General features: G+C 39.5%; 2 protein-coding genes across 3 annotated transcripts in view; one reads left to right on the top strand and one right to left on the bottom strand.

Annotated features, from left to right (window-relative positions):
* Positions 1-14,377, bottom strand: part of INTS7 (integrator complex subunit 7) — a 65,726-nt gene extending 51,349 nt beyond the window's left edge. The window contains exons 1-2 of the mRNA XM_045838760.1: positions 14,137-14,377; positions 375-504 (exon numbers count right to left, since the gene is read on the bottom strand). Of these exons, the coding sequence (XP_045694716.1) occupies positions 375-504; positions 14,137-14,230 (224 nt within the window). The 5' untranslated portion in view covers positions 14,231-14,377. The remainder of the gene's footprint in view (positions 1-374; positions 505-14,136) is intronic.
* Positions 14,378-14,570: 193 nt separating this feature from the next.
* Positions 14,571-15,771, top strand: part of DTL (denticleless E3 ubiquitin protein ligase homolog) — a 50,431-nt gene continuing 49,230 nt past the window's right edge. For both annotated transcript variants that reach the window (XM_045838570.1, XM_045838569.1), the window contains exon 1: positions 14,571-14,733. In XM_045838570.1, the coding sequence (XP_045694526.1) occupies positions 14,682-14,733 (52 nt within the window). In that variant the 5' untranslated portion in view covers positions 14,571-14,681. The remainder of the gene's footprint in view (positions 14,734-15,771) is intronic.

Below are 15,771 nucleotides of genomic sequence, written 5' to 3'. Positions count from 1 at the left end.
TCAGTGCTTACACGTTCCAGGCACTTTGCAGTAACCTGTAATCTGTTATAAAATAAGCTATAAAATCAGAAACTCTCCAAACAATCAACACAAAGCCACAGATATTTCCAAAATACACAGTAACATATTAAGGTTGTCTTAATTTGATTTATCCTGTTACCCAAAGAAATAAGTACTCTCCAGTTTACACTCCTCAATTTTGCTTAAAATGTCATTAAATCTTCCTCCAGAAAGTATTACACACTATCCTGAGTGTCCACTAAAATGGTAACCAACATGTGGACGTCCTGCAAGTCAAAGAGAATAAAGACCACAATACAAAGCAAAGATATGAACAAAGTACTTTGGGACACCGAGGATTCAGAAAGACTTACCCAACTCTGAAAACATCAGCTAACTTTAGGAATGCAGAATTGATGAGAATAGGGAATGGATACTTCTGAAAGAGCCTGGGAAAGCGAACAACTGCTTCGCATTGTTCGCCAAGTTTGCCAGACCGTAGACCTATGAAAAACATAAAAAGAAGAGAATAGCTTATGGGTTTGTGGCTACAATAAGGCAAAAACAGCAAATACACAGTATTATCTAGTGAAGTTATAAGTGCAGTAAAATAATTCTTAACAGTAGGGTAAAGTGCAACTGCAATTCATTACCTTTTAAAAAATATAAATGGTGTATAAAATAATGATTTGGTATATTGTCACTTTTAGATAAAGAACAATGGAAAAGGCCCTGGCCATTGTGGCTTAGTTGGTTGGAGCATCATCCTGAAAATCAAAAGGTCACAGGTTTGACTCTGGTCAGGGTACGTGCTTAGCTTGTGGATGTTGCCCCAGGTCGGGGCGTGTGTGAGAGGCAACTGATCGATGTTTCTCTCCCTCTTTTTCTCCCTCCCTTTCTCAAATCTTTTTAAAAAATTTAAAAGGGCTCTAAAATCATACCATGTTTGATCTCTGATCATAACAATTAAATCAGGAATCAATAAGAGAAAAAAAGTGTAAAAATAAACAACACATTTCTAAATAACCCATGAATGAAAGAGGTAATCAGAAGGAAAATTAGGAAATTATCTTGAACTAAATTAAAAGTACAATCTGTGGGATGCAGCTAAAGTAGTGCTGCAAGGAGCGTTAAATGTGTTGCTTCCAAGAGAGAAGATACCTACCAAGAAGGTCTTGGGTGGATAACTGGGCTCAAATTTAGAAACACAGAGTCTAGCAGCTATTGCTAAACAAAGGCTCTCATACAGGCCCCACTTTAGTGAGAAGCCTGCATTCAACTGCCCGTCTGCATTGTGTTCTTGCTGTCTGAGTTAACACTTAAAAGGAGTTCCTGAAATCATATTTTAACCAATAGGACTGAGACATTCCCTGTTCAAATGATGCTGTGTGATTATATCCCCACTGGCATCTTCACCAACCAATCAGAGCAGCCCCACTCCAACCCATTAGGACAATGCTTTCTGGACCAATCGAACTGTCAGGATTTGCAGTCCTCATGTGCATGAGAACATACCAGTCAGGGACCAGGATTGGGTCCTTCTCAATATACAAGTCAACTCCCCTCTGGCTTGGGGAGTGCATCATCCCTTTCCATCCAAGACTAAAAACACAAATTACCCCATCCCCAACAGAGTGAAACCAGAGGGCCACCATTCCTAGTCACCCTAGGGCTGCCTGACAGTCATGTTGTCTCATAATTGAGCTGTTCCATAGCTGTGCTGTATCACTACTGAGCTGTGTGCACTGAATAAAGTTTCCCTCTTCACCATACTCCAAATTGGAGATTCTGCTGGTCCTGAATTGGCACTAATGATCATCAGTTGGCAAAGGCTTATGTTAGGAAAAAGAAAGGTCCCAAATCAATGATCTAACAAAAGTGCCAAGATAATTCAATAATTGTGCAAAGGATAATCTTTTTAACAAATAGTTCTGGAACAACTGGGTATCTACAAGCAAAAGACCCTTAATCCTTAACTTATACCATATATAAACATTAACCCAAAAAGAACAATAACTGAAATGTAAGAGCTACAATTATAAACAGCATAGAAGAAAACACAGGATAAAACTTTATGGGCTTGGGTTAGACAAAGAATTCTTAGAGAAAACACAGAAAGCACAAACTATAAAATAAAAAAGTGATAAACTAAACTCCATCAAAATTAAAAACTTTTCAACTTCCGGCCAAGATGGATGTGCAGGTAGATACACCTTGCCTCCTCATACAACCAAAAGAAGGACAACAACAAATAACCAGAACTGCCAGAAAATCGAACTGCATGGTAGTCCGACAACCAAGGAGTTAAAGAAGACACATTCATCCAGACTGGTAAGAGGGGCGGAGACGGGCAGCCAGGGTAGAGAGGATGCACTGCAAGGCAGCGACTGCAGAACCAGGGCGGACGGGTGGACCCATATTTGTGTGAAGATAAACTGGGAAGAACAACTGGGAAGCAAGATAGGCCACACAACCTAGGATTCCAGCATGGGAAAAGGAAGCCTCAAAATTTCTTGCTACAACATTTGTGGGAGTTGCGGTGGCGAAAGGAGCTCCCAGCCTCACAGAGGAGTTGGTTGGAGAGACCCACAGGGTCCTAGAACATACACAAACCCACCTACCTGGGAATCAGAACCAGAAGGGCCCAATTTGCTTGTGGGTAGCCGAGGAAGTGACTGAAAGCCCCAGAGAGCTGAGCAAACAGCATTGTTCCCTCTCTGACCCCTCCCCTACATACAGCACCAAAATGCAGCAAAATTGGTTGCCCCACCCTGGTAAATACCACCTCTTGCAACATAACAGGTGTGCCAAGACAAAGAAATATGGCCCAAATGAAATACCAGATCCAAACTCCTAAAATAGAACTAAGCAATAAGAGATGGCCAATTTATCAGATGCACAGTTCAACACACTGGTAATCAGGATGCTCACAGAAATTGTTGAGTATGGTCACAAAATAAGAGAAAAAAGTGAAGGGTACGCAAATTGAAATAAAGAAAAATATACAGGGAGCCAACAGTGAAGGGAAGGAAACTGGGACTCAAATCAACAATTTGGAGCAGAAGGAAGAAATAAATGTCCAACAAGAACAGAATGAAGAAACAAGAATTCAAAAAAATGAAGAGAGGCTTAGGAACCTCCAGGACAACTTTAAATGTTCCAACATCCAAATCATAGGGGTGCCAGAAGGAGAACAAGAGCAAGAAATTGAAAACTTATTTGAAAAAATAATGGAGAACTTCCTTAATCTGGCAAAGGAAATAGACTTCCAGGAAGCTCAAAGAGTCCCAAAGAAATTGGACCCAAGGAAGCACACACCAAAACACAGCATAATTACATCACTGAAGATGAAAGATAAGGAGAGAATCTCAAAAGCAGCAAGAGAAAAGGAAAGAGTTACCTACAAAGGAGTGCCCATAAGATTGTCAGCTGATTTCTCAAAACAAACCCTGCAGGCAAGAAGGGTTGGAAAGAAATATTCAAAGTCATGAAAGGCAAGGATCTACATCCAAGATCACTCTGTCTAGCAAAGCTGTCATGTAGAATGGAAGGGCAGATAAAGTGCTTCCCAAATAAGGTCAAGTTAAAAGGAGTTCATCATCAATAAACCCTTATTATATGAAATGTTAAAGGGACTTACCTAAGAAAAAGATGATCAAAAATATGAACAGTAAAATTACAACTCACAACTATCAACAACTGAACCTAAAACAAAAACAAAAACAAACTAAGCAAACAACTATAACAAGAACAGAATTACAGAAATGGAGATCACATGGGGGGTTATCAGTAGGAAGAGGGAGGGGGGAGAACAGGGCAAAAGGTACAAGGAATAAGAAACATAAATGGTAGGTACAAAATAGACAGGGGAAGGTTAAGAATATACAGGAACTGTAGAAGCCAAAAAACTTATATGTATGACCCATGGACATGAACTAAAGTGGGGGAATGCTGGTGGGAGATGGGGTACAGGGCAGAGAGCAATAAGGGGGAGGAAAAAATGGGACAATTGTAATAGCATAATCAATAAAATATACTTAAAAAAATTAAAAACTTTTCAAAAGATAATGTCAAGACTCCCCAAAGATAAATTACATGCTGGAAGAAAATATTTCCAAAATTAGTATTGTGTATCATAAAGGGCTTAATCCTTTATGATTATAACTCAGTAAGACAACTCGGTATTTTAAATAGGCTAGATTTTAAAAGACATTTCATTAAAGAGGAAACATGAAAGGCAAGTATAAGCATATGAACAGATACTCAACATCGTTAGTCATTAAGAACATGCAAATTAAAAAACACAGTAAGATACCATTACATGACTACTAGAATAACAAAAAATTTAAAAAGACCAACAATATCAAATGCTAATGAGAATATGGAGCAACTATAACTCTTACACACTGCTGGAAGAAATGCAAAACTATCCACTTCTTTGGAAAACAGTCTAGCTGTTTCTTATAAAGGCAAACACATACTATACACTCAGTAATCCTACTTCTAATACTTATCCAAGTGAAATGAAAACATATACAAAGATATGTATACAAATGTTCACAGCCGCTTTATTCATGATAGCCCCAAAATGGAAACAACCCGAAGGTTCACTGACTGATAATGATAAACAAAATGTGGTATATCCAGTAGAATGGACTGCTACTAAGCAATAAAATGTAATGAATTACCAATTCATGCACTAACATCACTATGCTAAATGAAAGAAGTGAGACCCAAAAGACTACACACTGTATGATTCTATTTTACGTGACACTGTGGAAACAGCAAAAACTAGTGGGATGGAAAACAGATCAGTGGTTCCCAGGAGCAAGAGAGAAGGGACTCCCTTCTGTGCTCCTTACTCTCTCAAGTAAAGGAGCACAGGGTAGGTTTTTGGAGTGAGGGATATATTCTATGTCTTGACTGTGGTAGTAGTTTCATGAATGCACATACTGGGTGAATGTTGTTATTTACAAATTATACCTTAATAAATCTAATTTTAAAAATCAAAAAGGGGGATCCAAGATGGCAGCAGAGTAGGTGTCAGGAACACTCACCTCCTCCCAGGGCCAAACTAGAATTACAACTAAAATATATAACAATCGACCTGAATTACCAACTGAAGACTAGCCGATCAGAAGTCTTATAACCAAGGACTCACAGAAACCACATCAAGACTGGCAGGAGACTTGAAAAAGGCTGGTGTTGTTCCCACCAGCAGTGGCTGAGACTCTGGGTGGATATCTCAGCTACAAAGGCTCCCCTTGAGAAACATGGGGTCTCAACCCCACACAGGGCTCCCCAGCCCAGAGAACAAGAGCCAGGAAGACGTGCCTATATAACACCTGGCTGTGAAAATCAGAGGGTATTCTGTCCACCAGGGAGAGACGGGAGTCTGCTATAGACACAGGTGCCTCTTAAGGGCCAATACACAAAATCTCCTTGATAGCCACTCACCCTGGATTCCAGTGGACAGTGAAGCAAACTAGACTCACGGAGAGATGGGGGTCTGTGGCTCTGGGGAGAGAGCTGGGAGGACAGCCAACAGGATCCCCGTGCTGAATACCTCTCCCACACCGCAGACACCATCTTTCTCTGGTGGAGTACTCCCCTCCTTTCAGCATTAGCCTGAGCATGTGCAACAGCCCCGCCCTCTGGACTCTCTGGCACCCCACCCCGTGGAGTTTGCAACCTGCTGAGGAGTCGGCTACCTGGGCTGGGGTGGAGAGATCCAAGCAGTCTCAGGGGGTGTCAGTGACTGAGTTGTGTGGCTTTGGGGTGAGGTTGATTTCCCCCACTTTCCCATAAACTTGACTGGGGCCTCCCTCTCACAGGAGACCCACAAAACACTCCCTGTAGGGTCCCAGTGGCCCTGCCTTGCTGAGCACAGGCTCCTCAAGAGGGCTGAGCAGAATCTGAGAAAGACTGAGTTGTGTGGCTCTGGACAGTTAGTTACCTACCAGGGAGCTCCTATAAGACTGTCAGCTAATTTGTCAACAGAAACATTTCAGGCCAGAAGGGACTGCCATGAAATATTAAAAGTGATGAAAAGCATGGACCTACAACCTAGACTACTTTACTCAACGTGGTTATCATTTAAAATTTAAGGGGGAAATAAAGAGCTACCCAGAAAAGACCAAGCTAAAGGAGTTCATTACCACCAAACCAGTATACAAGAAGTGTTAAAGGGTCTTCTTTAAGAAGAAGAAAAAGAAAAAAAAAAACAGAAATAGTTATAAAAATAAAATGGCATTAACATGTACCTATCAATAATCACTTTAAATGTAAATGGCTTAAATGCTCCAACGAAAAGACATAGGGTAGCTAAATGATCAAGTGGGATTTACTTCCAGGGATGCAATGTTTGGTACAATACCCGCAAATCAATAAATGTGATACACCACATAAACAAAATGAAGGTTAAAATCACATGACCATATCAATAGATGCAGAAAAAGCATTTGGTAAAATTCAGCACCCATTTGGGTTAAAAACTTCAGCAAAGTGGGAACAGAGGGAACCTACCTCTACATAATAAAGACCATACATGACAAGCCTACATCAACATCATATTCAACACGGAAAAACTAAAAGTGTTTCCCTTAAGATCAGGAACGAGACAGGGATGTCCACTTTCACCACTCTAATTCAACAGAGTACTAGAAGTCCTAGCCATAGCAATCAGACAAGAAGAAATAAAAGGCATCCAAACTGTAAAGGAAAAAGTGAAACTGTCATTATTTGCAGATGACACAATACTGTACATAGAGAACCCTAAAGATTCCAACAAAAAACTACCAGAACTGATAAATAAATTCAGCAAAGTAGCAGGATACAAAATAAATATCCAGAGATCAGCTGCATTTTTATATACCAATAATAAACTATCAAAAAGGGAAACTAAGAAAACAATCCCATTTACAATTGCATCAAAAAATAATAAAATACCTAGGAATAAATTTAACCAAGGATGTAAAAAACCTGTGCTTGGAAAAATTATAATACACTGAATAAAGAAACTGAAAAAGATACAAACACATGGAAGCATATACCATATTCATGGACAGGAAGAATTAAATGTCCATACCACCTGAAGCAATCCATAAATTCAATGCAATTCCTTTCAAGATACCAATAACATATTTCACAGAACTAAAACATATATTCCAAAAATTTATAAGGAACCACAGAAGATCAAATCTTACCTTTGCAACAGGATGAATGGATCTGGAGAGTATTATGCTAAGTGAAAAACCCAATCAGAGAACGACAATTAATCTATGATGCCACTTATATGTAGAATCTAATGAACAAAATGAACTAACAAAATAAAAAGAGATTCACAGATGCAGAGAACACACTGACAGTTGTGAGATGGGATGGGGGTTAGGGGATGGGTGGAAAAATGAAGGAATTAAGCAAAAACAAAAACCAAAAATCAAAAAATACCCCCTAAAATAAACCTCATGGACACAGACAACAATATGGTGATTACCAGAGGAGAGTGGCAGGTGGTAGAAAAGGGTAAAAGTGGAATACATGGTGACAGAGGGAAACTTGACTTTGGGTGTTGAACACACAATGCAATATGAAGGTGGTCCTGACAGGATAGCTCAGTTGGTAACAGCATAGTCCCAGTACACCAAGTTTGCAGGTTCAATCCCCAGTCAGAGAACATGTAAGAATCAATCAACAAATGTATAAGTGGAACAAATTAATGTTTCTCTTTCTTTCGCTCTCTCCCCTTCCTCTTTCTCTAAAATTCAATAAATACAATTTAAAATATATACAAATTATGTAATACAGAATTGTACACTTGAAACCTGTAATTTTATTAAACAATGTCACCTCAACAAATGTAATAAAAGTTAAAAGAAAAAACAAGAATTAATGTTCCATCCTTTAAAAAATTATTTTTTGAACATTTAATTTATTTATTTTCAGAGAGAGCAGAAGGGAGGAAGAAAGGGAGGAAGAGAAACATTGATGTGTGAGAGAAACATCACTGGTTGCCCTCGTGCACTCCCAACTGGGGACCTGGCCTGCAACCCAGGCATGTGCCCTGACTGGGAATCAAATTGGAAACCTTTCACTTCGTGGGACAACACTCAATCCACTGAGCCGTACCAGTCAAGGCAAAAAAAATTATTAAGAATTAGTATCTTGATGTGGAATTAACAGCATCAGGTTCAAATATTTCTTTACAAGTATTTTACCATTCACAAAATGCTGATCTTATCTACATAAGAACAAGTGCCTTACAATATCACTCACTGTTCAGTGACCTTTGCTCATCATTAAATAATGACAAACAAAATGTTTATCTGAAAGCTTTTTACTAGTTGTCACTGTTTCAATAGAAAAAGACCACCAGAAAGTAAATGTGCACAGGCAATTTCAATAATTCACTAATGGACTACATTCTGTAAATGCTTCATGTTAGCACTTGACTTGGAACATATTTCCTCATAGAAAAAAATATCACTTTCAGTCTTCACAGCACTCTAGAATCTAATAACTGCTTATGATGAAAGTTCCTATAAAAATTAATTCAAAAATAATTCATATTCCTAATTAAGATATTTAGAACATAAGCCTTCTTCGTCTGCTCCTTCCCACCAAAAAAAAAGGTCCTTCTTTTGTTCTGTATGTACAAAAGAACTGCCACTGAAGCTCTGAGAGTCTTCTTCCCACCAAACATACAGTGTCAACAGGGTTATTCTAAGTGACCGACAGTGGCTCATGCAGCCTTACAGGCGTTTCTAAAGACCTGACATGAAAAGGAGGATCCACACAGCTAGGGCAGTGAAGGACACAGGGAAGCGGGGAAGTGGAAGGCACGTCTGAGGATGAGCTAAGAGGAACAGAGAAGGAACAGATGTGTGCTTATGTATATGTGCTGGGGAAAGGGGCGGGAAAATCTGTAGTTATTGGATTTTTTTCCTCCTCTCCTCACTGCCTGTAGTTGAGTTAGATGCAAACGATAGTAAAGTTTTGTTTGTAATAAATTAACCTTGAATGGAATAAAAGAGGCAAAGAAGGAAGTAGTCCATGCAGAGGGAATCTCTCAACAGAATATGATCTGTGTTACTTTTCCTTGAAAAACAACCACAGACCACAGTGATTTGTTTAAACAGGATAATTTAAAATGTACCAGAAGTAATTTTAAATACGGACAGAGAAATGTTTTGATTTCTTTAGCATTTCCAAATCTTATTTCTTGAGAATAAAGTAAGCCCACATTCCTCTAATTGTACCATCAAAGTAAACAAGCTAAACAGTAAATTTCTTGCTTATTTCTGAAGAGCCTTATTAGAAAGGAAATGACAAGTTAGGCTAACTCTAAGGGACAGAAACTAGGGTGTAAGAGAAGACAGAAATGCATTAAGGCCTATTATTTAGCAATAATTTTAAGCTGGAACAGGATTGTACCCATCTTATTTGCTCTAGGCCAATTTCAACTCCATGGTAAACCAAGTACCTGAAAACAGGTACACAACACAATCAGATCTTGGTCTAAGGGGTTATTTGCTTTATTTATATTGTTAGCTACAAGTAACCTGAGCAAGAATGCCCTGACCGTAAGTCCAATGATCATAAGAGTGCCACTATAAAGCCAGAGATGAAGCGGAGGCATGGCTGTTTCTACATTTTACTTCTTATTTTCCCACCAAACAGACCTCTCTTCCTTTTCAGTGCCTGGTGTTAAACAGTGCTTAATTCAGCTGCAACACGCAGGTAGACTAGGGAGAACTAAAATTGGTTGTTTGTAAACTGTATATTCATTCAAAATTCACCCGGCAGTAGTAAAACACATTCTTCTAAATTTATTTAGCACCTAAAATGTGCAGAATGTTTTTCTAGAATAGTGGTTTTCAGTTCTGGTTCTGCATCAGAAACATTGTGAACCTTTTCAAAAATACCTATGCTAGGACTCCAAACCTACCAAAGCTTTGAGGCAGGGCCCACATTTCTGTTTAGCTGCGTTGAGAAGGTAGGTACTTCGATCCTCAAGCTATCCTCTGTCACTTGTGTCTTATTTGACTGGTCCTGCCTATATTGATTATACTAGGGGTTAGGAAAAGAGTAGGCTGCTGAATCTAGTCCTCAGAATAACTTTATCTGATAGACACGTTTTTAAGGATTTTGAATTCAATGCCAATATTAAAAATGAGATTTCACAAAAAATCCAGGAAATCCTGGCTTCTTTTCCAAAAAATTAAAGATCTGAAATGTCAATGAAGAAGGTAGGAAAATTTTGATCAAAGAAACACTGTAGCATTGTAGGCCTGTTTTAAGGGCAAATAGGGGTTTGATATGACTTCTGATAATAGTCACACACCCTGTTTATGGATTTCTCTAGCAATTTTTGGCTGCCTTTGGGCACACATGACTAGAATAGAACCTTGGGTGAGAATTTAAAGTACTGGTAAGAAAGTAAATGAACTTAATGGATTGAGGAATCATGAAATCTTAAGCTGGATAAAGAAGTTAAAAAAGAAAAGGACTGACTAGTAAGGGAAACTACAGAGATGAGTATACAGAAGTCTGAATGAAAATAAACAATGGTCAAAATAGTATAATCATGATGATGATGATGATGATGCATATCAAGTCCTTATACTGTGTCAGACACTCTAGTAAGCACTTTACATGCATTAAAGCCTCACTTTATAATCACAGAAGTTACCATCCTCTCTTTAAAGATGAGGACACAGACCAAGAGAAGTTAAGCAACTTGCCGAAGAAACAACAGATGGCAATCTGCAATCTGGCTGGAGCCTGTGGTCCTAACCATTATGCTACAACGCATGTCTAGTAGAAAGATGGAATTTAAGATTAAAGAATGGAATATCTGAATTAGTGATTTGAGACTGGTGTAATTCTGAGGAATGACAAATTCCAGGGAACTGAGGAAGAATAACATAAATCATGGTAAACTTGGGGTTTGTGACGTACCTTAATTATGTAGCAATTATGTGATGTGTGCAATTAAAATAGCACACATTTCCAGGTATGTATCAGAGTTCTTAGCTGCAAGCAACAGAAGCTAACTCTGCCTGATTAGACAGAAAATGAGTTCACTAGAAGACTACTAACCGTTTTCAAGGCTAAACTTAAAACCCCGAAAACCACACCAAACTGATTAGATGAGGAAACTGTTACTGCTATGCAACACCAGATGTTACAATTAGCTCTGCTGTCACCTAGGAATGCTGGCAACTAGTGCTGCTTCTATGACACACTAGGAACAGTGCAGTCACTTCAAGAACAAGGAGTTGTGAATGTCCTCTTCAACTGTGCCTTCTTGTATCCCTGTACTCCTAAATCACCGAACCTGTAGGTCTGTCTGACTGGCAGAGCGTAGTTTACATCCTGTGTTCTTGCAAGGGAAACTAGGAAAGTGAGATTTTGCTCCAATTTTAGTGAGACAGGGCTCATGATGTGGAACATTCCTCAAGCAGAGTAAGAGTGTTTAAGAGATGGTAAGATGTAACCACCAGAGTGACTAATACCCACTACAAAGAACACTGCTAATACACACTGCCATACAAGCGTATTTTAGGAGAATGTCATAAACATTTGCTTTAGCTAAGTGGTTAGGATGACTGAAAGTGGAATCATAATCTGTACACATCTTCAAGTTTACTAATTAAAAATTGGGGGAGGGATACAAACACAAGTATGCACCACACATTATAAGGTGACACAGCAACCCACAGCTTAATGGCAAAGTCTCAATAGATTAGGTTATATCTAAAAAGCAGGAACAGAAACACCTGAAATGACAGTCAACTGGTTATGCATTAATAATAAAACATCCTTCTGTCAAATTTCAGAAATTATCTGTAAATGTACATGATGGACTGTATTCAATATTGTGCAGCATACACATATAATACTGATTTAGAACCATAAACAAATTAATTTTACTTTACAAATACCAACCTTTAGGACTATTTAATAACTCACTTTGTAAGTTAACAAGTAGCTGTTAGCCAAACATAAAATGAGCCTATGATCTCAGTAAGAACTGAAGAAGGGTCTTAGCTTTTTGGATCAATTCATGGTCCATCAAGGGATCACCAATTAGGCTCTAAGAATCAGTCCTTCCTAATGCTGGTTTTTATGTGACTTTGAGTTGTTAAGAGTCTGACCTTAACCTCAATTCTACAGGACCTTACAGGTCCAGTTCTCAGCACTGTCAGACTAAGTTTGGTCTGGCAATACAGATTCTCACACGAAACAATTTGATTGGCTCAGTGTGGGTCATATGTCCCCTACTGAATCAATAATTTATGGCATGAAATTGGTCACCTGATACAAACTTGAAGTAGAACTTACAGTATTTTGACCCTATGGCCTTTGGCTCACAAAACACTTTAAAAGGTAAAGAATGAAATTACTCAGATTTAAAACACTAATCTATATTCTAATAATCAGCTATTTTCATAATCCACTTATTAACAGCTTTAAAAGGTATAGATAGCATCGGAGGTGAAAAAGATGAAGTTTTGTCCTTGTCTTGTTGAAATTATCTTTCTAAGCCTGAGCTGCATCTGTGAAATACTCACCCAAGGGCACTGCTGGGAGGACTGGACACAATCACTGACTTAATATCTGAGACTGACACCAGTTTACAGTTAACACTCAACAGCCATCCACTTATTTCTCACAGAACGGAAATATTTCTATTTCAACTTTACGGAGGGAAAAATTGTGTTGTTTGTTTTTTACCACAATTCCATTTTTTTAAGAGTTAAACAATTCTCGATTTCTCATTTCTTCAGAGCCTCATCCCAACCTCTGTTTTACAACCACTGTTGTACCACAGTTATGGGATGAGCCCCGTTGAACCAGTGATAGAACTTGCCTTTAGAATTCGTAAAGAATTATGTATTTGAGCCTGCAACTCTCAGAGGGGAATAAGCAAGGAATTACCAGAATGGGTAGGAAAAGATAATGTAATGTTTAAAAAACACATTTAATGTTATCATTTTTAAACTTCAGAGGGGGAAAGCCCAATAGCTTTGGGAAGAGAAGGCAAAGCTCCTATTTTCCTGACTGACGAGGATGCACTAAAAATTCTGTGCCTCAACCAAAGGAATACCAAATTGGAGTGTTGTGATTTTTTTTGATAAAAGGCATTAAAGGCTTTTTTAAAAGTCTGAGAAATTCTTATCTAGACCAACCCATTAGAGATGTTTACAGGTTAAAAAAGAAACAAACAAAACAAGTCCCCCAAAAGTTAATAAAGTGTCCAAGCCAGAGGTGGGAAATGGCTCAAAGTACACTTAAATTAGATCCTTCTAACCTTTAGTCCAGTTCTCAATACACTGTACATTGGCTACCGTTAATCAAGAATTCACTGTATAGCAGGTGACAAAATGTGTTCCCCTTTCAATAAGAATCTTTGAATGAAGTACACAGAAACAAAGGTTTCATTTTAACACCTGAGTTCTGTATTGACAAATACTTGGCCTTGTCTTCCATATTCGTATTTACAACAATCTTGCCGGCTCAATAGTACTGTACCCACTTTGCAGAGAAAAACCGGTTAGGTGACTCGTCCATGAATATAAAATTAGTAAGATGGGAATTCAATGCAATCTAATCTCAAAGCTCCCTCTACTACACCAACTTGCATTCATCGCCCCCGCAAGGAAATAGAACCCATGCAATTGTCTGCAGAAAATGAGCAGGGGATGGTTTTCGTTTGGTCTCGGCTGTATTTAACCTGCCTAGTACCTCGCAAAAAACAGTTACAGAACTCAAATAAATCGCTATAAAGTCAGTGCAAGATTATTTATCTATCTTGGTGAAAACCTGGTCTCATCTCAAATGAACGTCCTGAAAAAATAATTTCACGATTTCAATTAAGCATTTTTAAAAACTGCTCGGATTATCGGGGGTACTGTGCTCCCAAGTGGTTAAAGCGGGACCCTCACTATAGCGCTCAACTTGTTCGACTAGCCCAAGGCCAATCCAGCAACGCGGCAATTTCCCAGATTCACCAAACGCACGGGCGCCCGCCCAGAGAAGCTACGCGCATGCGCCTTCCCCGCCTTCCCAAGGCTACCTCCGCCTGGTGGCGCCACTTCCCCAGACAGTCGCTCAGCCCGCTCTTTCCAATACCTTTGTCTAATTCCATGAGGGCAGAGTTAGCATCCAGCTCCTGTTCGCCATAGCCGGCATCTGCCAGGAAAGACTTAGTTGAGTTTGACGCCATGACCCGAATAAGTTATTCATCTAGCCTATTCAGAAAGATTGCAAACTCTGTCCCAACACCGCCATCTTCTACAACCACCTCGAGGATTTTTCCTCCGCGCTATGTCAAGCCGTGCTACGCATGCGTCCTGGTCAACCCGCCGTTCGCTAACGCCTTTGCGGCCCCCCGCGCAGGCGCTCAGTGAGCTCTTGAACTCTTAGGTTCCCGCGGCTGGGAGAAATGGAGGCGGGGATTGGAGGGGGAAGTGACTCGGCGGCGCCGGACGCCGCGGTGAGAGCCAATCAGAGGGCGTGACGTCAGTTTGGCGGGGAGTTTGGTGGCCGGGGCTTACAGTGGCGGGAGTTGGAGGCTATAACTAGTCCTCTTCACAAGGACGCAAGCCACCACTTCTGCTGAAGCTGATAACATATCTACGACATTTTTATTCAGTTGAGCCTTTTCCCAGGCCCAGATGCTCTTCAATTCGGTTCTCCGACAGCCCCAGTTTGGCGTCCCGAGAAATGGTGAGTAACGGCCCTAACTGCTGCTTGTTGCTGGCGAGATTCGCCTCCCCTAAACCACACCTCGGACCTAGGCCGACTCCAGTTGTTTCCCAGCCCCCGAGTTCTCTTACGGCCGGAATGGATTCGTGTTAGCAAAGACGACTGAAGAAAGCTTCACTTTCATGACCTCGGGACACTTTTAATCGTAGTCTGGATTTCTAAAGTTGTAATGTAGGCTGGCGGAGGGACGGGAATGGATTTAAATGGCTTCCTTTACGGCTTATGTATGTATTAGACTTTAACTGCAAAACGCGTGCAAACGCGCCCAAAGGGTCGAGTGTGGTTCTCTTGACAGCTATGTGAGATTGAGGAGATTCATATTAATTAATTTGTTGTAGAATCTGAGTGAGCTCTACTATTTATTTGACACCAGTGAATGCGACCCGCTGTTAAGGAACTCAGTCAAACAGAGAAGACAGAACATCTGCTTCTGGCATGGTCAAAAAGTTTTTTTTTCTCCCTGATTACTTCATATGCATGAAATTTTCAAATTATAGAGTGAAAAGTGTCCATTACTACACCCCGCAGAAATGACGACTGTTAAATAGATTGAAGTATATTTTTCCAAATGTTTTTAGATGCCAGAGGTGGTATTGTTATTTACAGAAATGGTATCAAGGTGTTTTGTTTTTCACTTTAACGATGTAATTTAGGAATATTTCCGTATTAGTGTGTAAAAATCCAACTTATTGTCTACAGTTCTTGAGGTTCCTTAAGTTAAAACATTGGCAATAAGAATTTTGAGCTTCGGTTTGGGTGTCATTGACCTGAAATTTTCTGATAAGGGAGTTACTACCCAGACTAAGCTTGGATAGAATGAAATTTTATTCATTTAAAAATGGACAGATCTTCCTTCTTAAAACCACGTGGAAAACACAAAGGAAATCTGAGAAGGGAACTTTTTATGTTTAAGACGTAAGTCTAGGACAGAGATTTTCAACCGGTGTGCCACAAGAATTTTTAAAATATGGAATACCTGACTATTTAGTTGGGGCTCTG

This window comes from Phyllostomus hastatus, unplaced genomic scaffold, assembly GCF_019186645.2.
Source record: "Phyllostomus hastatus isolate PE091 unplaced genomic scaffold, TTU_PhHast_1.1 phas_contig_283, whole genome shotgun sequence".
In the NCBI taxonomy this organism is placed as follows: Eukaryota; Metazoa; Chordata; class Mammalia; order Chiroptera; family Phyllostomidae; genus Phyllostomus; species Phyllostomus hastatus.
The sequence above is the reverse complement of the archived record's forward strand: the minus strand, read 5'-3'. Positions and strand labels throughout refer to the sequence as shown.